The sequence below is a fragment of the Danio rerio genome, chromosome 5 (assembly GCF_049306965.1).
Source record: "Danio rerio strain Tuebingen ecotype United States chromosome 5, GRCz12tu, whole genome shotgun sequence".
Lineage (NCBI taxonomy): Eukaryota > Metazoa > Chordata > Actinopteri > Cypriniformes > Danionidae > Danio > Danio rerio.
Genome location: NC_133180.1, coordinates 63,335,626 through 63,361,645, shown reverse-complemented (window position 1 = coordinate 63,361,645; position 26,020 = coordinate 63,335,626). Strand labels below are relative to the sequence as shown.

The 26,020-nt window shown below is 35.9% G+C and overlaps 1 protein-coding gene across 3 annotated transcripts in view; it reads left to right on the top strand.

The window, feature by feature from the left end:
• Nucleotides 1-24,979, top strand: part of drd2b (dopamine receptor D2b) — a 97,815-nt gene extending 72,836 nt beyond the window's left edge. For 2 of the 3 annotated variants that reach the window (XM_021476029.3, XM_073949947.1), the window contains 6 exons: nucleotides 7,602-7,711; nucleotides 12,178-12,314; nucleotides 17,258-17,457; nucleotides 19,732-19,818; nucleotides 22,687-23,035; nucleotides 23,120-24,979. In XM_021476029.3, the coding sequence (XP_021331704.1) occupies nucleotides 7,602-7,711; nucleotides 12,178-12,314; nucleotides 17,258-17,457; nucleotides 19,732-19,818; nucleotides 22,687-23,035; nucleotides 23,120-23,316 (1,080 nt within the window). In that variant the 3' untranslated portion in view covers nucleotides 23,317-24,979. 3 annotated transcript variants of the gene reach the window in all.
• Nucleotides 24,980-26,020: the final 1,041 nt, after the last annotated feature.

Genomic DNA, 26,020 nt, shown 5'->3' with positions numbered 1-26,020 from the left:
ATGGCAGTACTGTAGACACACTGTATTGAGCTGTCGACAGAGATAGAGAGTCTGGCCATGTAAAAGAAATGTTGTCTTGACACCGTTTACCTGTAAATAATGAATGGCTTTATAAAGATGTGCTCGGGCAGACATGCTCTCACTGTGATTTCTGCATCTAATGATGAAGAGGACAGAGACACAGAAGGCTGATGAATTATGTCTGCAATGATTTATAAAACTAAGCCAAGTTAATGGAATCGCTGTGGTGAAGGACTGAAGATTCAGAGACAAGAGAGAATTAATGCTGAGTTATGTTGACAATTCTAGCTGACAGGGCATGATTTACTGGGATTTGAAAATAGACTGATGATATTGCACAGAGTGTTCATCGTTGGATGTGTGTTTTCATACAAGGCATTTGAAAGTGGCTTGGCTGAAACAGTAAGATAAAGACAAATTAATGACTACTCCAAAGAGCAATTCTTTGCTGAAGCATATATATATATATATATATATATATATATATATATATATATATATATATATATATATATATATATATAATTTATTTTTTTGATTAGCTGGTTCAGGTGTGTTTGATTAGGGTTGGAGCTAAACTCAACAGGACACCAGCCCTCCAGGCCTGAGTTTAGACATCCCTGATCTAGAGAGTTAAAGGTGCTGTATGTAAGTTTTTGACTCTTCTAAACCATAAATATACTATAATATGTTAATTTAAGAAACATGCCAAGTAAACATTCTTGTTTATCTGAAAAACAATGCTAAAGTCAGTTATTCTGCTTTGAAAATGTCTGTTTTATGCCAGAACGTCTGGTTCTTTTAACCCGCCCAATGGCAGTTTAGCCACTTATATGTCAGCACTTGTGGAAATTGCCTTTGTGGAAAACCGCATGTTTCATTTATTGATTTAGAATGGCTCTCAAAGCATGCGTCCATGACCGAAATGCAATTCCTGGTGGACAGTAGCAGACACCGAAATGAGACACAGATTTAGGGTCCTATCATACACCCGGTGCAATGTGGCGCAAGGCACTATGCAATTGTAGTTTGCTAGTCAACAAGAGTCGTTTTGACGAGGGGTGGGATGGGGGCTTTTTCAGTTTAGTGTTCAACTTAGGGTTAGGGTTTATTCATAACAATTTGATTTTGTATAATGTTATTATTATTAGCAGTATTATTTATTATATCCATATTTATATTTGTTTTATTAAAATCAAGCTTAGATTTACTCACCTGTCAGGTTTTAGATTATATGGGGCACAGCATGTGTATTTAGATATAACTCTGTTTTTTGACCACACGTTATTGTTGTTCATTTATTCACTTGCAGGAAATTAGAACTGAATTTAGAAATAGTTTTGAAACAAATCTTTGTGCTTGACAAACTAAATTAATTATTTATTGATTGAGGCTAATTGATGTCTTTGCGTACAAGGTTTTCCTATTCACAAGAGCGAAAGTGAAAGTAGATAATGAGAGGCCTTATCTCTCGTTCTCACACTGCAGATGCTCTGTTTAACAGTTTTTTATCTAATGAAACGCTCAGTTTTTCCACTTTCAAAGTTGTAATGTAGATAGCAAATGGGCTATGGCATGATGCAGCTGAATCTTAAAGGTAATGGGAGATGAGACTCTGATTGGTTTATTCTCAAATCACACATATAGCTCATTAAGAAAATAAGCTCAACCCTTTTAGACCATGCGCCACGGCGCAAAGTGGATTTTTCTGTCCTTTTATTAGCAAAAGTTGATTTTGACACGCCCTTAATGCGTTTGCACACTGCGATTTGCTCTTTGCGCATGAGGTTACTAATGAGCAAATAATATAAATATTACAAATGTAAACATTAGGTGAACAGGTTACATTGTAACCCAGTGTCAAAACAGCTAAATATGTAAATATCATGTACATAATGCATGACAATAAAATAACGTGCAGTAACAATTGAACGGGTTGTTCATTTGTGTCATGAATATTTTTCTGAACACTTTTTATCAGTGGAACGAACTAAATTAGCCATAAAATTCTCATCTATAGGGGGCATATATATTATGCAAACAGTTGTGTGGCCACAGTGTGTGAATATAGCCAGCTTCTAATGGTTAAATTTAATTCATGCCTTTTTTTTATGTTCACACACATAAATACAGTCTGCAGAAACACTTTGATTGACATTTGATTGAGTCCAGTCCATTAGTGGAGATCCCTCCCTCATTAGCATTATAAAAGCCCTGAGTGAGACGCAGCTGTCTGTCATTATAGTTTCCGTGACAATGAGAAGGCCAGCAACTAAGAGGCATTATGAATATCAAGTTGTAGAATGCACAAATGAACAATGTGGTCTCCACAGACTACTTCTGAGCCACTTATTTTGACTTATTTCTAATTTAAAGCGACAGAACAGCACAATTTGGTCTAGTCTAAAAGGAGCATTAAAAATATGTATGTCATGTGTTGAGATGAAATTTCTCTTGTCTTTCATCAAAGACTCATTTTACATCTTGCAAAAAGTGGCACAATATGTCCCCTTCAAAAGTGCTATTACTTTGTCAAATACTTTACTGTCCATCCATTCACAATCATTCTGAATGCCTTTTTGTCCACCCACCCATTCATCCATGCCACAGCTCACTGAAGCTCAGTAGGGCTCAGCCTGGTCAGTACCTGGATGGGAGGCCACATGGAAAAACTGGATTGCTGCTGGAAGTGGTGTTAGTGAGGCCAGCAGGGGGTCAACCTGCAGTCTGTGTGAGTTCTGATACCCCAGTAAAGGTGGAAGGGACACCATACTGTCAGTGGGCACCGTATTTCTGATGAGACGTTAAACCAGGGTTCTGACTCTCTGTGGTTGTTAAAAATCCCATGGCACTTCTCGTAAAGTCCTAGCCAAATTCCCTCTCGGCCCTTAACCATCATGAACTCCCAATTATCCACATCAACTGAATTGGCTAGGTCAACTGAAAGTTGATTTCATCAACTGAAATCACTAGCCCCTTTCACACATACAGACCTTTCCGGAAAATTACCGGCAATTTTTCAAGGTGTGTATGTGTGAACAGGCCATTTTTGAAAATACCGGTAAATTCGTTCCGGCTATTTTCCGCAAAGAGAAGTTGTAACATTACCTGTAATTTGCCGGAATGCTGTGCTGTGAGAATGCAGAAGGAAGATCGCCGGAAAGAGCGTGTGCACGTCTAGAACATGCTGACGTAAGATGTCTACTTTAGCCAATCAGAACAGTCAGACGCATTCACGTCTGTGCGGTTTATGTACATAATAGCCTTTTACCATAATAGCCTAAGCCATAATATTTTTCCAGACACATTTAGCTGCTAGATGTTAGTCTAATAACGTTTTTTTGCTCCTTAGTATTGGCAACTGTGTAATTAATTATTGGTAAGATGTTTATAATAAGCCGTTGTTTGTTTACCTTCAAGCTCTGCTTGCAGTTGCTTGACGTGTCGCTTGTGCTCATGAAGGAGAGAGCGCCAGCACACACACATATCATGTACATCTCGACATGCGAAAGTGTTTCTATATGTTTTCATCAAAGTTGTTCATGTTACTGATCCATCCATAGAGTTTGTAATGTTAGTCAAATGTTTACAAATACAAGCGCAGCAGTTTGGAGCTCCTTTCTGGTTAATGATATGAGAATTTACTGGTATTTTGTAATGGATGTGTAAGCGGTCTCTTCCGTAATAATTCCGTAACTTCCTTGCCTGTGTGAACAGCGCTTTTTTGAATTTACCAGTAAAGTCTCTCCGGATATTTTCCAGATATTTACCAGTTTTACTGTGTGAAAGGGGCTACTGTCTCTCTACTACACCTACAGTATAGTTGGTGTGTGGTGAACGCACTGGCGCCATTGTCCTGTGGTTGCAGTCACATCATCCAAGTGGATGCTGCACACTGGTGGTGGTGTGGAGAGACCCCACCCTCATGGCCGTACACAATAAATGCACTATATAAATACACATTACATTACATTACATTACATTATCTATCCATCTGAGCTATTAAAAATAAAAAACCTGAAAAATCAAAAATTGAAGCACTATGAATGCTTTCTGGATGCACTGAATATGTACGCTTATCCATCCATTCTTCCATTCATGCATCCACCATCCTTCCATTCATTCATCCATTTTCATATATGAATTCTTTTCCATCTATCCATCCATCCATTAATTAACCCATCCTTATATGTGTATGCTTATACATCCATACATCCATCAATTCATCCATACATACATTTTTATATACGTATCCATCCATCCATCCATCCATCTTTTTACAGTATGTGTATGCTTATCGATCTGATGACACTCTTTTGATTTGCTTGTCTCTAGATGTAGTAATATTAAAAAGTTTACAGTTTAACTTTTTGCTCTTTTGTCACTTACAAAAACTTCATTAATTTCTGCAATTTACTCTTGGTGAAAATGATGGACAGATCAGATATGACAGGTTAGCAGTCACAGGAAATGGAGATTTATTCATCATGTCTCCTGAGAATGAGAAGAAAGCAGGCTGGCTGAAAGAGTTCGAGGTGATACTGTATCAGGTTGTTTTTTGAAAATTCCTGCTCTTTTATTAGCTCTCTCAGTCTTCTGCCCTCCTCTGTTCCCCTGGTTCTAGCTACTGCTGGCTAATATGTTGCCTTATGAGTGCTAATATGTTCCCAGTTGTTAAGGGCATATACCATTATTAAGAAAACACTTTCTAAGCAAAGTCTTAATTTAATATTAGAAAAATTGGATTTTCAGAAAACCCAACACAGGTTTGTATAACATATTCTAGTGTGAACACAAATGCTTTATACGGTCTTATAAAAAAAAGCAATGTTACTGTCAGATAATTAGCTTTGTAAGTGTGCATACTTCAAGTGCCTCTTTACTTATTCATGCTAAGAGCTTAATAGCTAAGAGCTTAATATATTTGAATGGAAGGGTTGTGCATGGACTTTAAACCTAATATCAAGAAATGAATAGTAAAACCAAAGCTAAACAACCATAGAATTAATTTGTTGTTTCATGAATAATTCAAAAACAAATCTGATTACACTGCATAAGGAATTTAATGCAATTCACTCCCTAATACATTATATAAAAATGTTGTATAATTATAGAAAGTAAATGAAGCATATGCTAATGCCTTCAAATCACATCTAATATAATCTCATTCATTCAAATCAGCAGACCTACAACTGAAAATAGCCAAACATAAAATATTAACAAGGCATGAACATGTCTCCAACCTCTCAATTGCCGTTTGCCACATTTCTGTGAGTTATCATACCATCCCTTGCGTTGTAAAACTGCCTGCTTGAATATTTCATAGAAATGCTTCTGTTTTCCGTCACACTGATTTGTGTGTATTAATGGGTTCTCAGCAGTATTTCTAAAGCTCTATGGCATGTTAAAACCCTCTGTGTACAAAAATGCATTAAGGCTTCAAATGAAAGGACAGGGAGGCAAAATTATGTGATATTCCTTACAAAAAGTAATATAGAAAGAGAATGATGGATTCAGTTGTAAGTAATTTTATTTGAAAAATCTTCAAATATAATACAGTCAAAATGGTTCCACTCTATGCACCCTAATTAATCCAAAACTGTGTATTTGTGCTCAATTAAGCCACAGGCACTTTTTATGAATCAAAATGAGGACAACTTAAAAGACACTTTTTAAGGATTATAGAGCAGTCCCCAAATAATAATTAAAGTGATAGCTCACCCACAATTTATATCATTAATTACTCACATCATAATTCTTGGAACACATTGAATTTATAATGAATGCATAATGAAATATGAGAGTTTTTTGCAGAATGAAAAAACGAATGAATCAAACAAACAAACAAACAAAATCAGCTTTGTTCAACTTTTTTTTCACTTTCACTTTAAGCATTTAAAAAAGCAGCACACTGCATACTTACTTTGATTCAAGAGAAGACATTCCCACAATGCAGACCGTGTCTGACAACAGATAACAGAGAAAACAAACCTATTATAAACACTTATTACACCCATACACTCTTGCATTCACACACACACTCATACACTAGGGCCAATTTTGTTTACCCAATTCCCCAACAGTGCATGTCTTTGGACTTTGGGGGAAACTAGAGCACCCGGAGAAAACCCATGCGAACATGGGGAGAACCAGCAACAGTCCTAACCACTTCTCCAGCACAATAACCTGTAGGTTTCAAACAAGCCTGATGGACACAATTAGTTTAAGCCATATGTCTTTAATTAGGGTTGGAACTAAACTGTGCAGAGCTGCGACCCTCCAGATTTTGACACCTGTGCCTGAAGACCTGCTCACAGTGTGAGATTTCAGCACGGATTTTGTCATCTGAGACCAATTTGGAAAATCCAAAAAAAAAAAAAAAGATTCCTGAAATCCTAGGCTAAAATCAGTGATCTTTGATTGTTGGTTTGACATATTCACAGACAGCTGCTTGTTGAAAGTTGTGATCAGATTTTTCCCTCTGATGAAGTTCTGGCAGTGTCAGAAGGTTTCAGACACTTTCCTGCAGTGTGACAACAGCTACGATGAGCGTCAATTCAAAAGCCCATAAGAGCTCCAGATTTATAAATAGTTTCATTTATAAATAGAATTCATTTATTCATCTGCTGGAAATTAGAACTGAATTTAGAAATAGTTTTGAACAAATCGTTGTGCTTAACAAACAAAATTCAATATGTAGGCTAATGGATGTCTTTAGTTTCCTTATTCATGAAAGTAAAGTAGTAAAGTAAAAATTAAAGTAAGGACAAAGTAAAGAGGCTGAATGGAGGCGGCTCATTCTTTATCCTCGCTGCAGATGGTCTGTTTAACTGTTTTCTCGCTAGTGAAGCATAAATGCACCATGGCGCTACGCAACTGACTCTGAAAAGGAATTGGAGATGAGACTCTGATTGGTTTAATACACATTATACTCAAAACACACCCATAACTCGTTAAGAGAATAAGTACAACTCTGTTAGACCATGCGCCAGACGCAGAGCATATTTTTCTGTACTTAAAAGTGGATTCAGACATGCTCTTGATGCTTTTGCGCCATGTTCTTTATACTTTGCGCCTAGACCGCTAAAACAGAGCCTTGTGTGTGTGCTTGTGTGTGTTTGTGAATGAGAGAGTGTATGGGTGCTTCCCAGCACTGAGGGTTTATTTTCATGGTTGGGTTACAGAAAGAAGGACATCCGCTAGTAAAACGTGTCAGAATAATTAGCGGTTAATTCTGCTGTGGTAAGCCCTAATAAAGAAGAGACTAAGCTGAAGGTGAAGTGATTGAGTGCAGATATAATAATTGTTACAATGAATGATGGTGACAAACAATATTATCCTTATTTTGACATTAAAATTAAAATATTTGAAAATATTAATGTAAACCTTTTACTTGCATACAGTGTATTCATTCTATGTAAATGCAATCACTTTAATTTGGTGTGGACACAAAACACTAAGACAATAATATTACAAAGTATATCTTATTTAAGTAAAAACTCCTCTGCAAGCTTTCTGTTCATCAAAGGAATAACTGAACTTGTCTTAAGTGTTTTTTTTTTCATGTTTGTTTGTTTCAGGTGGTCGGGGAGTGGCGCTTTAGTAAAATCCATTGTGATATATTTGTTACCCTGGACGTCATGATGTGCACGGCCAGCATTCTTAATCTGTGTGCCATTAGTATTGACAGGTAGGTTCCACTATCAGGCCAGGAAATGTTTAATGATTCTCTTAAATGATACGAATACCATATATCAATAATATCTTACCATATATCAATATTGATCTTCAGGGTGGAGTGGAATGGGGGTTGATTTGTGTGCCATATCAAAAAGACATCTTCTATGTTGTGACTCAAACAGTTGTTCTAGCCTAAATACAGTATGTTGTAATTTATTCCTATGTTCAAAGATCAGTACTCCAGTTTTTATTGCCACATGTACCTGATTTGCTGATCAAGAATTATGTTTTAAATTCTGGATCTTTCAAGTCTGTACTCTTTAAAATCGGGATTGATTGATTAATTGAAATATCTAAATATCACTATAAATAAATTTATGCCATTAATACACACACACACACACACACACACACACACACACACACACACACACACACACACACACACACACACACACACATGAATACACACACATATGAATATACTTTATGCTTTATTTATTTTATTTAGAAAAAGACGCTTTAAATTGATTTGTATTGAAACAAATATTTCTATTTCAGAAAAATGCTGTCCTTCTAAATGTTTTTTGTTTTCATCTAGGAAGACAATATTATAATAAAAAAAATAACAGCCTGTAAATATTGGTCACAGACACTAAGATTTACTTTATATTTCCCCAAGCTAATTAATCACCATAACTTCTATAGATATAGTTTTCATGCCAGGCTGAATTGTAAATGTGAAACAAGCACACACAACTGGTGAGATTTTTGCAATAACCAATTATACAGTAGCTGAACACTGTGTAGTGCACTGTGGAGATCAAAATTAGAGGACAATTTGTTTACACTTTTGGACTATAACTTTCAAAATTTGAAATAATTTTAGTTGCACTTAAAATCTGTAAATCAATCGTTTTAATTACCATGTCAGCATAGATTAGAACAGCATTTTTGATATGGATTTCTTATGGGTAAGAAAACAATAAAAAACAATTCAGTGGGTTATTTAATAAATAATATGAATAATACTTGGTATAATTACTGTTTATACATTACTGTGATGGTTGGGTTTAGAATTGGGGCAGGGGTAGACGTTAATAAAATACAATTAATAGATCATTTAATTAACAATATAACAGTTATTAACTTCCGCCCACAGCTGTATCAGTTCTAGCATTATCTTTATTTTGAGAGCAACATTAATTAGTTTGACATGGTAAAGATGAAATATTCTAGAATCAAACATTACAGATTTGGAGTGGTCAGTGGCCAATACTATGGATTAAAGAGTCTCCCTTTGACCTTCCTCTTGATAATATGTGGTTTCAGCATCTTGCATATTCAGTGAAAACTGAAATGTTAGACTGTTATTTAAATAAGGTTAGAGATAATTTGGGGAATTGCCAGATTAACATCAATTCAAAGCTGAAAAAACAGTATATATAGAAAATCCCATCAAACACAAAAAAGAATCTAAGAGTATTTTCTCACCTGCCTTATTTAGTTGGTGAAATCTCTTGAAGTTCATTTTCCCTCTTGGTGTGGTTTGTTTGTGTAGGTTTGAATGTAGAAATCGCAGTCGAGTGTGCACTAAAAAGGGACCAAAAAAATAGTACTGAGATCTCCTTGAAGAGGTGGTCTCTTTCTAATGAACCCTGAAGTGATTCGTTTGTGGTGAGAACATGATTTGAACTAGAACAGACCCAATCACAAAAAGTACTGTGCCTTTTTGGACTAATCTAGCTGCCGTAGTCCGATGCACTGTGCGTTATGAGATGTGGAGTAAAAAACATTTGTTGATTTAAAACAGAGAGAGAGGGAAGAAAAATTACATGATGGATTGTTGCTTATATTTCCAAAAGATGACCATGTCGCAGTTTAGCTAAATTAATTCATGTCTCCTCTTGAAGTGAGGTGCGATGTGCACATCATTTACAATGCATTAAAACATTGTTTTAGAGCAATTGTTTTGCACTTGCAATTGATGCATTGGCTATCAAGCTAATATTAGTTCAGATGTTCATTTTTGTATACAGTATGTTTTTAACCATTTATTGCTATAAAAACGGGGCGTGTCATCGTGATTGACAGTTTCACAAAGCAGATTGGCGGAACTTTCTGTCCTATTTTACCATTATAAAAGGGGTTCAGCTGTAAACCATATTTTCTGACCTACAGAATTTGATGGATCACTGGTTATTTGGTAAAGTGAGGGCTTTATTATTAGTTTGCTGATAGACACATGATGGGGAAAATACAGGGGATCGTTATCAAGCAGATATAGATCTGAAATAATAATTAGGAAGACAAAACTGAGGTTAGCCTATCTCCACATTGACCCCCGGTAACGTTATTTGTACTTGATTTAAAAGACATCTGTGACATTTTGAGTTACGGCTTGTTGTCGAGTCGATCTTCTAAATTTGTTGTTAAAAATATACATTTTCTAGAAGCATAATCTTATAAAACAAATAGAGCTGTAAATGTTATATTATTTATATACACCATTTACCGGTGGCTTTTCATTTGAAAACACCTACTAAACATTAAAATGATGGTAAATTCTTGATGGTAAACTGCCAGAAATTAAAGGTATGGAATAAACCAAATGAAAACAGGGGAAAAAAATTATAAACCATATACAAGCGAGGTTGCAGCAGCTGGCCTATATCATATAGACATCAGTTGATATATTAATACTGCTAAATTCATTGCACAAATTGACATGGATTATTTTATATCGTGCATGGATGGGTTGTGTAAATATCATGTTGATATTTAGAAATCTTACTGTGTTTATATTGTAAACACATAATTTTTCCCGCACGGCAACTAGCTGTCCATGATTTGTATATTTTGGGTCCAGTTGATTGCTAATTAAAAATAAAAACCCCTCTAAAAATGTTTGTGTTGTTTATAATGTTATTGTTCATATTTTACAATGGATATTTCTATCCCCTTTTTTGTGCTCATAGCTGAGTCTAACTCAGGCTAGAGTAAATGAAAGTTTGTTTATTTTGCACTCTAACATATATTGTTTTTATTAAATAATAAAAACACCTTACATATTATTGCATGTTCTTTTGTATTATGTGTTGAATGTCAAAGCTTATATTTATTTAGCAAGCCTTTGTTATAGTGCAGATACAGGTGGTCAAATGGGGAGTCCGGGGGGGGGGGGGGGGGGGTGGATTTGACATACAGTTAAAGTCAGAACTATTAGCCCCCCTGAATTATTAGCACCCCTGTTTATTTTTTTTCCCTAATTTCTGTTTAATGGAGGGAAGATTGTTTCAGCACATTTCTGAGCATAATAGTTTTAATAACTCATTTCTAATAACTGATTTATTTTATCTTTGTCATGATGACAGTAAATAATATTTTACTTGATATTTTTCAAGACACTTCTATACAGCTTAAAGTGACATTTAAAGGCTTAATGGGTTAATAAAGTGAACTAAGCAGTTTAGGGTAATTAGGCAAGTTATTATATAATGATGGTTTGTTCTGTAGACTATCAAAAAAATAGCTTAGAGGGGCTAATAATTTTGTCCCAATAATGTTTTTTAAAAAAATTAAAACTGCTTTTATTCTAGCCGAAATAAAACAAATAAGTCTTTCTCCAGAAGAAAAAATATTATCAGACATACTGTGAAAATTTCCTTGCTCTGTCAAACATCATTTGGGAAATATTAAAGAAAGAAAAAAAAATCAAAAGGGGGCTAATAATTCTGACTTCAACTGTACTAGCGTTAGATTGGAAGCTTCATTTCGTGGCTTCGCCTCTGGCTCCATCTGGTAGTCCCTTCTGCGCATGCCAAGGCTTCAGTTTCAGCAATTTTTTGCAACAGTTTTTTTCTATCACGAGGCTTTTTTCCTTCAAAGCGTTCAATGGGAAAAAGTGCTGTTGCGTTGTCTATATTTTTTACAATCATTGGTTTGGACCAAAGCAATCAGTGTGGTGTAAAAAAAGGACCCAAAACGGCAGAAAAAAATGCTACGATGTATCATTTGTTGCCCTTGGTCCAGACCAAATGAGCCAAACCACAGATGTGAAAGCACCCTTAAACCATTAAACCAGCATCAAAACTATAATGATAAGAATGGATGGCAGGTAACAGTAGTCTTTTGAAAAACATGAAGAAATTCTGCAATGCAAATTCACACTCCTTCAGCAGGACAATTTTTGCAGCATTATTCATTTCAGTGAGATAAACCAAGTTTACAAGCTTTTTGTTAGAGTAGAAAGACCTCCTGAGGCTTTAAAAATGAAAACGATGGTGGTGATGATGTTTAGATTTAAAACAGTTACAAAAGCCAGAGAGAAGATGACACAATAATGGCAGCTGTTAGCAGGAGCAGCTGGTCAGATGTGACCGTCATTGTTTTCTTCTGTTTGTCGGCTTGAATGCAAAAAGCTGCCCAACCCATCCAGCACCTCTTCATCTCTTTCCCTCTGGGCTTCTCGTGCAGGTACACGGCTGTTGCCATGCCGATGCTGTACAACACACGCTACAGCTCCAAGAGACGGGTCACTGTAATGATCTCGGTTGTTTGGGTGCTTTCATTCGCCATTTCCTGCCCCCTGCTGTTTGGATTAAATAACACAGGTAAATGCTTTGTTCCTTCCTTAAAATTCTTTAATCGAATATGTAAGTTGTGAGTTGTGCATTAAAGGGTTAATTCACCCAAAAAATGAAAACTATGTTATTAATTACTCACCCTAATGTTGTTCTAATTGCCTTTATTATCGTTTGTAACACAAATTAAGTGTGTAGGCAGTAGGCACCTATTGTATCCGTTCCAGTTCTTATTATTATTCTTACATCTTCTTTTTTTTTTAGCTCGGGAAGTGTATGGCAGCTCTATGAACCGTTTGTGGCATTTGCGCAAACTTTGGCACACTGATAGAGGACAGTCTGATCTACAAAAAATTTGGACTAGAACTTGAACTCTCTAGCGCCACCACTTGTCCAAAATTTCACTTATGTTAATCTTTATAACTTTTCAACCAAATGAGCTACAATCAAAATTATTTTTCCCCTTTGATTCCTTTGCTCAAGCCGATTAAAAAAAATTATCGTTATTTTGAATTTTTCACATAACCAATTTGAACAAACTCGTACTTGGCTGTTTGTCCAATTAAAAAAAAAATCAAACAATCTACAGACCATGCTGACCAAAAGTTGTTAAATTCAAGTTGATTAGACGAAGGGTTTTCGAATAACTTGCAAACAATTTAACGTAGAGCTTGTGAAAATCTCCCAAATGCATTGACGTATTTGCACCAAACTTGGTGCGTGTTATCACAAACATGGTCTGAAGATAGCTACACCGTTTCAACACACTGCCCCCTAGTGGTCCGGAGATTCAAAATAACTTTTTTGCTTATAATTTCTCAACCCTTTTTCCATAATTCATACAATTGGTCTTTTTACTTCCCACGAAGCATGTCAAGTTGAATGATGTCTAATTTTTCAATATAAATTTTTCAATTATTAATTCTTTTTCCACTGCTCCATGACTTTATATTCTATACTGTACATTATTTATGTTAAGTGACAAGACTTTCTTCTAAGCAAAGTCAGACCTTACTGTCCTAATTAAATCATTAAAAATCAAGGCATGATCATCTTTTATTTTGGTAAAACAAGCACAATCTAGAGACCTTTTCCTTTCGTATAAGCCAATTCGGTTCCACTTTACATTAAGTGGCCTTAACTAATATGTACTTAAACAGGAGTTAATAGTTTGTTACAATGTACTTGCTGTGTAAATACATGTATTTATTGTGTACTTATGTTTGATTAAATACATGTATGTAGTTATATCTGTATTAACTTCTGTAATTACATTTGTAAATACACTGCTGACCATTCCCTACAACTTAACCTACCCTTTAACCTACCCCCACCACCAAACCTGTCCATAACCCAACCCCTATCCCAACTCAAGAGCACCACAGGTGTTCTCAAATACATTATGAACACAGTAAGTACATTGTATTTCTTTTTGATGCAAGTACATAGTAGACACTTAATTTAAAGTGGGACCGCCAATTCTGACACCAACTGATCAACTAGGAGTTAAGTTACTATTTGTTGTACCTAAAACTTGGATGGGTAACAAGACTTTTGACAGGTAGTGTAGAACAATGGTATGTATTTGTGTTCTCACATTATCCAAATATACTAATATACTAGCTGTAGCATCTTGCAAGGCACTTATTCATTATCTTTGCTGGTGTTACTCTGATACAAAGTTTAATGGTTAAATAAAAAAGTTATATTGTCAAATTTCAACCCTACTTTAGTCCTATTTCTAATCCTCCTTTAGTCTCGTGTCCTGTCTGCTTTTTTCCATGGGTGTGTGAATTCCCAAAATCTTATGATTCCCTGCAAACTTACAGGTTCATCAGGATATAGCTATGTTGAAAACTGCTCACTCATTCACTACTCACTAATCACTATATAAAGAATGTCAGTTGCATTGACTATATGATGAATGAGGGCACTAAAATGAGTTAGTGAGTTCAGACAGTGACTTAAACAATAAGTCTCATTACAACAACCATCCTGAAATAAATCCCATTAGGCTTTGTGTATTAAATGTCAGTTTATATTTTTTACCATTATTACATTATTTGACAACAAAGAGAACAAAACAACAGCTTATCTTGCTTGTTATTTACTTTTTAATTCATTAATTTTCCTTCAGCTTAGTCCCTTTATTCATCAGGGGTCGCCACTGAGGAATGAACCACCAACTAATCCAGCATATGACTTACACAGCGGATGCCCTACCATCTGCAACCCAACACTGGGAAACACCATATACACTCAGTCACACACACTCATACACTACAGCCAATTTAGTTTATATAATTCACCTATACCGTGTGTCTTTGGACTATGGGGGAAAACGGAGCCACCATGCCAACACGGGGAGAACATGCAAACTCCACATCGAAATTCCAACTGACCCAGCCAGGTCTCGAAGTGGTGACCTTCTGACAACCACTGAGCCACCTATTTACTTTTTAATTATATTTATTTGATTAAAATAAAAATACCAAATTCACATTTGTTAGTTCGTAAGGATTTATTATTATTATTAATTATAAAATATATAGTTCTAGTCCATGACTGTGATTGGTTGAGCCACATTCTATGCTGTTTTGATATATTCTACAACATGCATTTGTGATTGCTGCTTTGCAATCATCACACTCCTATCAATACTGAACTTAAGAATCCATTAAATTTCCTTTATGTTGTAAAATGCATATGGAATTACCCTTTTAAAAAGCAATAAGCCCTGTGAAACGGTGCCATGCCTAAAACGCCCTTAGCTGTTAGGTGTAAATTCAATGTAAACCATGTCTTTATGGGGTTTATTGCTTTGCTGTATTATATAAAAGCAATAAACCCCATAAATACTTCAATTGAATTGGCAGCTTCCTGTGTTCACACTAGCCATTCAACAATATTTTGCTCTTTAGCTGCATAGCAATGGATTTTACAAATTTAGTGAATGAATGTTGTACAAAAATATAAAAGACACCCAATAGAGTGCACTGTACAGTGGATGGTATAGGTCAGGGGTCACCAATCTCGGTCCTGGAGGGCCGGTGTCCCTACAGGGTTTAGCTCAAACTTGCCTCAATGCACCTGCCTGGATGTTTCAAGTATACCTAAAAAGTCCTTGATTAGCTTGTTCGGGTGTGTTTGATTAGGGTTGGAGCTAAAATCTGCAGGACACCGGCCCTCCAGGAACAAGTTTGGTGACCCCTGGTATAGGTTATTTTAGACAAGGCCAGCAAACAATTTTGTGCTAAATAGACCTCTAATAGACATCTAAACTTAGACAGCTTAGCTAAAACAAGGCAAAACTTGAGTTGTTAGTGAAAATCTAAGAGACATCTAAAAATTGCTCAAAACTAGACTAGTCTTTAAAAAGACAGATTAAACAGACTTTATATGTGTAGTCATTCATTTCTGTTTATTTGATGACTAGTCTAGTTTTGGCCTATTCTTAGATATCTATTAAATTTTTTTACTAACAGCCCAAATTTTGCCTTATTTTAGCTAAGATGACTATGTTTAAATGTTTATTAGACATCTTTAAAAAACAAAAAACTTGCAAAAATGCTAAGTTGTTTAGAGCTGGGGTTCTCAAACTTTTTCCATTTCGGGGCCCACTTCTTTCTCAGACCAATTTTTGAAGGCCCACCTGTCTGACATTTTCTCTAAAATGTTTGAATGAAATTCTTATTTAAACCTTTATTTATTACTAAACATATATATACCACAGGTCAACAGGGAGATTGCAAAAGACTAGCTTCTGCTTTAAACTGGACTGACTGAATATCCACTATTAAATATCTACCATTTCAAATGATACAAACAAATGTAAAATACCCTGTTTAAATGCATCGATCTGATGGCAGTTGAGTTTGCAGCAGGATGTTATTGGGAGATCGCTGACAGGAACAGTGAACAGCTACGCCAGCGCACGTCTGAAGCTCATTTGCAAGTTTGTTTTACATTCTATGGCAGAAAGACCATTGAGCCTCGCTATCCTCCTGTATGGGCGCACATCCAATATAAAACATTTATAGTACAGGACATTATTTTGGACAACTATGCAAATATATTAAATAGTTCACACAAAAATACATTAAGACAGACTTTTACTTTCACCTCAAGCATAGGTTGTGTATGAAAAAATTTACGTGTACCTGATGCGATCATGAGATCATGAGTTTTTGTGCCGAGTTTGAAGTTCTCAATCAGAGAACAAAAGAAAGTGCATTACTTTGATCATTTTGACATAGTATATTAATAATGAAATTCAAAAATCATAGTATTATATTTAAAGTTAATTTTAAACCCGTGGGCCACCTGCAGGATCACTGCAGAATGTGGCCCTCAGAATCCCTGGTTTAGAGTATGTGACCTCAAGTGGCAAAACGTGCATATAGTGCCACTGAAATAACAATTTGAACAAAATTTCTGTCTCACTTTTGACCTCTGAAAATGTCAGAAGCAAACTAATAAATAATTATATAATGGTTTGCATGACATCATCACTATAAGATCTTGTCAAAGATGTATTTTTTAAGTTAAACAATACAATAACAATCAAAATTAAAACAAATTGAGGTGAGTAAAAACAAATAGGATCCATTTGAGGTTGATTATATAAAAAATACAAAGTCGACACATCATCACCAGATATTTATTTTATCACCTTTAAAGTGAAATAACCTAAAAAAAATTATTACGGCACTTAGATATTTTTAAATTTGAACTGCTCTAACATATTAAATTTATGTTCTTTTGCATTAAGTTTTGATTTGAGCCAATACTGTTGTAATATTTGTAAACATTTACCAGAATGTTTCAAACCTAATTATAATCCCATGGTAATTTTTGATTGCTATGGGAAATTCGCCAAATACAGGCATCTGCTAGTGTGTCACTGAGCTAATTACATTTTGCAATCATAATTAATTGAGTAACCATATTTTCCCTATCTCTATCTCTCTTAGCTACACGGGATGGCTCTGTGTGTGAAATTGCCAACCCCGCTTTTGTTGTCTACTCCTCCATCATGTCGTTCTACGTGCCCTTCATTATCACCCTCCTCGTCTACGTGCAGATTTACGTGGTTCTTCGCAAGCGGCGGAAACGGGTCAACACTAAACGGAGCTGCCAGAAGACAGACGCTGATGCTCAACCCCCTCTCAAGGTGATATGCACCATGTGAGACAATAGCCTGAGGGAAAATACAGAGCATTCCCCACTGGACAAGACATGGTGTCAGTGGCGTTTAATAAAAGGAGTTGACCTCTTACTAGAAAATATAGGAAGTAGCTGTCAGAGTTTATTATAGAGTTTCTGTGGTAATACTTGGAGCTCCATAACAGAGATGCACTACTGGTCAAAAATGTATAGTAATACAGCAACATTGTTTTTAGAAAATGCTTAGAAATTTAGAATTTAGCTTTCTGTGTAAAGTGGTTCAATTATGCTCTTTTACAAGGTTTTGATTTTGTTTGGGGGGGGGGGGGGTGGTATTACATCATGCTTGGTACAGTAGGTTGGAAAAACACATAATTTACATCATTACAATACGTTTGTTGTTGTGAGAGTACACAACAAAAAGTAGACACATAACAGATGTGATTGATGTATTGATCTTATTTGTATGAACTGAAAGCACAATTTAAGTTCATTTCAGCAGTTTGACAACAATACAGATCATAACGCGTATAAGCCTCAAAAGGTTAAAAATTGCCTTTTTAATCAGCTCGAAACAGTCTGGCCATTCTCCTCTGACCTCTGGCATCAACAAGGCATTTGCACCAACAAAACTGCCACTCACTGGATGTTTTCTCTTTTTCAGACCATGCTCTGTAAACCCGAGAGATGGTTGTGCGTGAAAATCTTAGAAGATCAGTAGTTTCTGAAATACTAATGCCCATCTGGCACCAACCATGCCACGTTTAAAGTCACTTACAGTAAATCACCTTTCTTTCCCATTCTGATGCTCAGTTTGAACTGCAGCAGATTGTCCTGACCATGTCTACATGTCTAAATGCATTAAGTTGCTGCCATGTGATTGGCTGATTAGAAGTTTGCGTTAATGAGCAGTTGTACAGGTGTACCTAATAAAGTGGCCCGTGGGTGTATATAACAATTTGCTGTTTGCAGATTGTGTTTATAGTTGTGAGAATTATTATGAAAAACTCTATCAATGTTATCGGAAAGATCGTGTAACTCTTAAGATTGGATTAAGGACTGCTTTGGCTCTTCATATACAATTTAATTTTAAAACTAATGTACAAGTAGAAAATATGTATTTTCGTCACAATCAGTTTGCTTTTGTAATTATTGTTTAGTTGTCTTTTTCTTTGGTCCATTCAATCTTGTTTGCTTGTTTATTGTTATTATGCAGGTAGATTGTGGTCACCGGTGTCTAGTTTACTTTCTTTTTAGTTTTATTTTGCCCTGTTTTGTATCTTGAGCTCCTCCTTTGTTGTTGAATTATTTAGTTTGTTTGTAAACAAGGGAATAACTTTACAGCAAATCAGTCCAAAAGCTGCATCTAGATCCACCGTTCCTTTTCCTTACCTGGTCTGTCATGACAGTTTCATAAACATATTACAATATTACTGTTTAATGCATTGTTATTTAATTATGCTCAGCCTTGGGCGAACAAACATCTTTCAAAAACATTTGAAACTCTTTAATTATTTTGAACTTTTTCCTAGTTGTATGCAGTAAACCCAAAGCTATTTTTCAGCCCTGAAATCAATGTTTTTGTTTAGTTCAGTTATTTAATTGAATTCTCACTGTTGGCAGATAGATACAGCATCTTAATAGGCATCCAAACAAAAAATGAGTAGTTTGTCTTTAGACTGCGTCTCCACTGTGGATTTTGTATTTTGTTATGGGGCATTGATTTAACCTTTTTTGAATATGCATTACCCTCCGGACACTGTGAAAGTAAAGCCATTACAACAAATTGAACAAAACCAACACAATGCCAACAATTGTAAGCCATTTTTTTTCTGCCGCTGTAAGGTTTATAAACATAATTCCCCATGCAATCTATGTGTCACGGCAGACTGTGCTTGTGATATAGTGCAGTTTCTAAGTATTCATATTCTATTTTCATCGCAGTACTGGAGAGCTACAAATGATTTCTTTCTTCTGACCTTTGCGCTCTTTCATCATTGATTTCTCACACCAGCTGTTTTTAATGGCCCCTTTGGATCAATAGGTTCAGCCGTCTAGTTTTAAAAGGTCCCAAGGACTTTTTTTGGTGCTTAAAAATTACTGAAGCAATCACTTTTTTCATTCCATTTTAGTGCAAGAAGGGCTCTTTCGAGTTCCCTGGATTTGTTTGCATTGTCTGTCATCAAAAAGTGCCAAATATACATCTGAATGATTTTCATGCTGTTTTTGAAATGTAATGTCGACCACACACTGAATTAAATTCTTATTACCTCTGCCACAGGAAAAGTGCACTCATCCTGAAGATGTGAAACTGTGCACCGTTATCATTAAGACCAACGGGGGTGTACCTGCCAAAAATAAGAAAGCAGTAAGTACTTTTAAAACCAGCAAAAAAAAATTATGTAAATAGCATGTATTTCTCTGATTGACATATGCATGCAGCTGCATACATTTTGATATTCTATGTGTATTATTAGCTCCCCTTATTTTATTTTTTAAATTCCTAAATAATTTTTAACAGAGCAAGGAAATTTTCACTGTACAGTATGTCTGATATTTTTTTTCTTCTGGAGAAAGTCTTATTTTATTTTATTTTATTTTGTTTTATTTTGAGTAGAATAAAAGCAGTTTTAAATTATTTAAAAACCATTTTAAGATCAAAATATTAGCCAAAATATCAGTAATTAGACATGAATTAATAAAACTATTATGTTTAGAAATATGTTGGAAAAAATCTCTCCGTCAAACAGAAATTGAGGGACAATGTCAACAGGGGGGCTAATAATTCAGGGGCGCTAATAATTCTGACCTCAACTGTCTATATATATATATATATATATATATATATATATATATATATATATATATATATATATATATATATATATATATATATATATATTGTAGCGAGGCAGAGGGAAAACACATACACAGTTGCGTTTAGTTACAAATAAGTCCCCGGAGGGTGCTTTATTTACAAAGTGAAAGGGGTGAAATACGGTGCTCTTCTTGGTAAAGGTGCTCCGGGGAGAAGGTGAAGGATAGTGAGAGTTCGAGTGCTGGATCGTCACGAGCTGGAGTCCGCTGTGGGAGAGACAGAGAGACACAAGCATTAACGCAGGGAGTCATCTGAGAATGAAGCTCGTCTTGACAATTCTTTGTGGAGTTTGCATGTTCTCCCTGTGTTCGTGTGGGTTTCCTCCTGGTGCTTTGGTTTCCCCCACAGTCCAATGTGATACTGGTGAATTGGGTAGGCAAAATTGTCCGTAGTGAATGGGTGTGTATGGATGTTTCCCAGAGATGGGGTGCGGCCGGAAGGGCATCCGCTGTGTGAAACATGTGCTAGATAAGTTGGCGGTTCATTCCGCTGTGGCGACCCCAGAGTAATAAAGGGACTAAGCCAAAAAGAAAATGAATGAATGAGTTAATGAATATATATTATTCCTGAATTATTAGCTCCCCTGTTAATTTTTTCCCCAATTCCTGTTTATCAGAGAGAATATTTTCCTAACACATTTCTAAACAAAATAGTTTTAATAACTCATTTCTAATAACTGATTAATTTAATCTTTGCCATGATAACAGTAAAATATATTTGACTAAATATTTTTCAAGATTTTTCTATGAAGCTTAAAGTGACATTTATTGGCTTAACTAGTTTAATTAGGTAACTAGGCAGGTTAGGGTAATTTGTTTTGTTTGTTTGTTACATTTGGATTGCTGAGTCATCTATAGTCTTGGTCACTTGCATAATCCTCGTTCCATGCTGACAGAAATGTTATGTCGAATGATTGACTAGGGGGTTCGCATAGAAGACCAATTACTCTGATTTGTATAAAAAAAAACAATGAAATTTGTATGGGATTGGTGAGTGCAGCTCCTCCAGGTGCACCCACTTCACAATTAGGAGTACTGTATATAAAGCATGCCTGCAGGCTAGCAGATCAAGCAAGGCAATTCAGCTTTAATGGCAAAGGGGACATAACGTCTCTGTTTTCTCTTTTAAAGAATGAGGGTTATGGAGGTAACCAAAACATTCCCTTTCAATTGATAACTGAGTTATGTATGAAGACTGTCACAGTAGCTGAATTTGTTGTGCGTTTGGGGTACGTATGCTAGTTGAGTAGCGTGAGTACAACCAGCAGCAAAGGTGCAACCATCCAGCGTCCCTTGGCCCTTCATTATTTAAATAATTTAATTTGTTCCATTTATTTGGGGCCCGGTCGTTAGGGCAGCAGTCACAGGAGAGAACCACAGACGTCCATCTCCAAAAACACTTCTTCTAGCTCCTTTAGGGGGATCCTAATGTCCAATCAATAATGGTGTGCCCTGCCATGCTGTGAACGAACTAATTTTTGCTGCTTGTTTACTGGGGAAAACTCCAACACATGGCAGCTATGTTGGGGAACTATAAGCAATCCCACACCAGCCTACCACCTCTCACCATGGGCAACTCCAAAATCCAGCCATTCTCAAGAAGTTGTGTTCCAGAGCCCAAAATGGGCCTGGAGGGTAGCCTAACTATCTCACCGGTACCGTTCAACCTCCTTCACAACCACGAGTTCAGTAAGGTGACATTCCATGTCCCAAAAGCCAGTTTTTGTGCCTGATGATCCAGTTGTTGGCCTAACCTTCGACCACCACCCATTCCACAGTGCACCGGCCCCTTACAGCTACCCCTGACTGAGTACGGCTGGGTTCTGTAGGATAAAACCTGGCCACAAGGTTCTCGCATACAAGCCCCAGACCTGACTCAAGGGTAGGGCCCCAGCTGTGCCATGCTGGGCAACGTCATGGTCCGCGATACTTTTGTGATTGTAAAGGGGTTTTGAACCGCACTTAGACTGATTTGTCACCTGAGAGCTTTTAGCCCAACCAACCCTACCAGGGGCATTAGCCCCTGACAACATTGCTCTTAGGATCACTCAGGCACTAAAAGCTCTCAAGCACGATAAGGTGGCAGTTCATGGCGGAGCCCCTTGGCCCTGAATACCAAAATAACAACTTCGCAGTCAACATAACCACAGAATTGTTAAGCAAAATATTTTAATTAAAAAACTTTTTTTTAAACAAGATGCTAATGGTCTAATCTGATTTAATTATATATTCTATAATAAGCTGAAAGTGCTCCTAGCAGTGTTCCTCTAATGTAGCCATTATTTCTGAACAACAAGAGTGAAGTGTATACAGATTCAAAGTGTCATCATACAGCTAATGATAAACATGTCTTCAACAGCAACTAATAAAAGAGGTCCTGCACCAGGGTGGTGATGTGGGGATGGAAATGGTGGCAGGCACCAGTCCGCCCGAAAAGAAAAAACTGGCATCCTCGCTAGTCGTCGACTTGTTGGCCACCCCTCCAAGTCCCAATCATGGCTCACCATCCCACGCCGAATATCAGTCCAACGGAGATGAGAAAAATGGCCATGCCAAGGACGTCCAGTCCCCAAAAGAAACCAAACCTGTTGAAACTCAGGCACTGCCTAATGGCAAAACCCGAACTACAGTGACCAAAACCATGAGCAAGAGGAAAATGTCCCAGCATAAAGAAAAGAAGGCCACTCAGATGCTGGCTATCGTTTTAGGTGAGGTCATTTTACACAACAATTGCTCAGCATATATTGAGGTCTTGTCCTTAGAATACCTCAGCTTCATTCTCTCTGTTGCAGGTGTTTTCATTATTTGCTGGCTGCCCTTTTTTATTACTCACATTTTAAAAACTCACTGCACGAGCTGCGTGGTGCCGCTGGAAATGTACAATGCCTTCACTTGGCTGGGATATGTGAACAGCGCCGTCAACCCCATCATATATACCACTTTCAATGTGGAGTTCAGAAAGGCTTTCATAAAGATATTGCACTGCTGAGGATATTATTCACCACACACATAGAAGAGAAGAGATGGGAGATTTCACCAGAGGTTAGTGCCATCTTTCACCACCATGTGAAATGGGGGATTTATAAAGCGGTGCTTTTAGGAGAGAGCGGATGAATACATTACAGAAAATGGAGGTTCAAATGAATGTAAAAGTGGAGTTTTATTTATGTGTCTCCATTATTTCTGACAGTGGAATGCATGTGTGCGGATGCATCTGTTTTTTTTTTTTTTTTAGTTCGAATGTGTAAAGAAGTGTATCTTCTTGACATGAGCTAGCGAATGAGACTTTTATGCAAGCAGGGATCTGAATGTTGTAATTACATCATTGTATCAATTTAGTGGTGAGAAACTGATTACGCAATGCTTTGTTTATTCAAGTATTTATTTAGCCATCAAACTATTTATTTAATTGAAAGCTTGTTAATAAAGGGATAGATATTGTAAAAAAAATAATAAATGAGGTAAAAAAATAAATAAATATGGTGAAAAAAACATAACACAGATATTGTAAAGGTGCACTCAGTAATCTTTTATTTACGTTTGATTGTTCGTCTTGGACAGTTACTGACACGTAGGGGCCAGGACTGCAATTTAAACAAAAAAATAAATCAGTTCGCAATGTGTGTTCAATTATAAATTAACTGTTTGCAACCAGACATGATTAGTCAGAGTGTACACCAATTTCCAATAATTACTTTATATGTGAATAAATAAATGAATTAACTGGAAGATGTGGATTCTTCCAAATTTCAGATTAAAATATAAAAAACAACAATGACAGTTGGTCAAAATGCGAATTATTCATCCAATTAATGCTTTCGTAATATTCTGAAGCTAAAGCATTAGCATTGAAAATGAGCAATATCACATGAGTAGAAGTGCGATATGGCTGTATATAAGGCGTGCCTTAGTTCCCCACCAGTGACAATATACAGCCATATCACACTGCTACTCGTGTGATATTGCATTTATACAACAGTTTGATGACAAAATAATGTAAATAAAAAGAAAATCAAACATGGAGAATCTAAAAACAGGCAGCTGACGTCAGAGCAGCAGAAGCCTGTACTAAATCACCAAAGTCACTTTAGAGCTAGTGTTTGAGTGATTCTCTAGCGTGATATCTAAAGTGTGATAAAACAGGTTCTTTTTGCTGACATTTTAAGATTATAAGGCTGAATGGCATGAAATGCCATCAGTCTACAAAGATTTGTCAGTATTGCTCTGCTGCAATTGGGATATCACAATAACTAACCCCGAAAAAGCTGAAGCAACGCAAACACTACCAGATTCGTAATAGGGAAAAACATTAAACACATGGGGGCATTTTCTTCTTTTTTTTCTTTTTACTGAACTAGTATGCAGTAATGAAAACAGGATATTCATTAGAAACAATCAGATGCTTAACCTAAAAGTAACTTAGGGTTATACAAAGAGTGGCCAACACAAAATACATTCCTGATATGTGAGTCCCATCTCACACTTAATACACTACAATAATTATACAAAAGAGAGATATCAACTTAGAAAGTCACTTAGTTTTAGTTTTATTGTGATTTGACCAGCTGTAGCTTAAAATGACGCTGGTTTTTCTCCTCTAATGGCTTATTATGCAGTCTCTGTTGCTATCTTGTGGATGGTGCTGTATCTCCAAAATGAAAAATATTTTCTTTATAAATAAACTGCATAATTGCATCTAAAAAGCCTTAAAAGTACATTAGGTTGTCCAACAGCTGCATTATTTGTCAAACTGCAGTAAGTGTGGGTGGAGTAATACAGAAGGGTGTGGAGGCTGTACGGGTTCTGATATTGCAGAATAAAACACTGCTATCAGCCAACCAGATTTGAAAACCAGACATAATAGTTGTATAAAAAATAATATAGACTATAATATAGACTGTGCCTGAAAACATAGCACCTTTTTTATTGTCAGTAGTTTTGTTGTGTTTTATTTAAAGATTTCTTTGCAACTCCAGAGAAACTTTTAATTTTCAAGTAGTCTCCTATATTCTTCTTCTTATTATTATTATTATCATCATCATCATCATCATCATTATCATCATCATCATCATCATCATCATTATTATTATTAATAATTTATTTTAAATAAATATAATATGTATTCTATATTTAGTTATTTTTTATAAAGAAATTACTGGGTGCACCTTTAAGCAAACAGAAATTAATGCCTTTGACTTACCGACTATGAAAGACAATGTAAATAAGAATTAAATAGTTTTATTGAAGCCCATGACAAAAATGATCATGCATGTTACATTGGTATTCTGAATTAAACTGCAGCCAATGTATGTCTGTTGTAGATTGTGTGTACATCACTACACAAATTTATCTGACAGTATATAACGTTGTGTCTATGTTTTCTTTTCTATCTGTCTAATACTGCTATGTTCACTGAAATAGATGTTTGATTTGTCATGTGACAGTTCATTTTTTTGTGATTGGATAAAAATAAAGCACAAATCATTTGTGAAGAAAATATTTAATGATGCAAGCTGTTTTAAACCTGGCCATAGACATCGATCGCTGGATTGGCACGTTATACATTGTACATTGTACAGTCTGTACATGCAGTACACAAGTTTCAATACAGAATTTTATATTATACAGGATAATGACCTTTGACTATTCTGCAGGTACAATAAATAATTATTTCAATTGTAATTAAGCTTCAT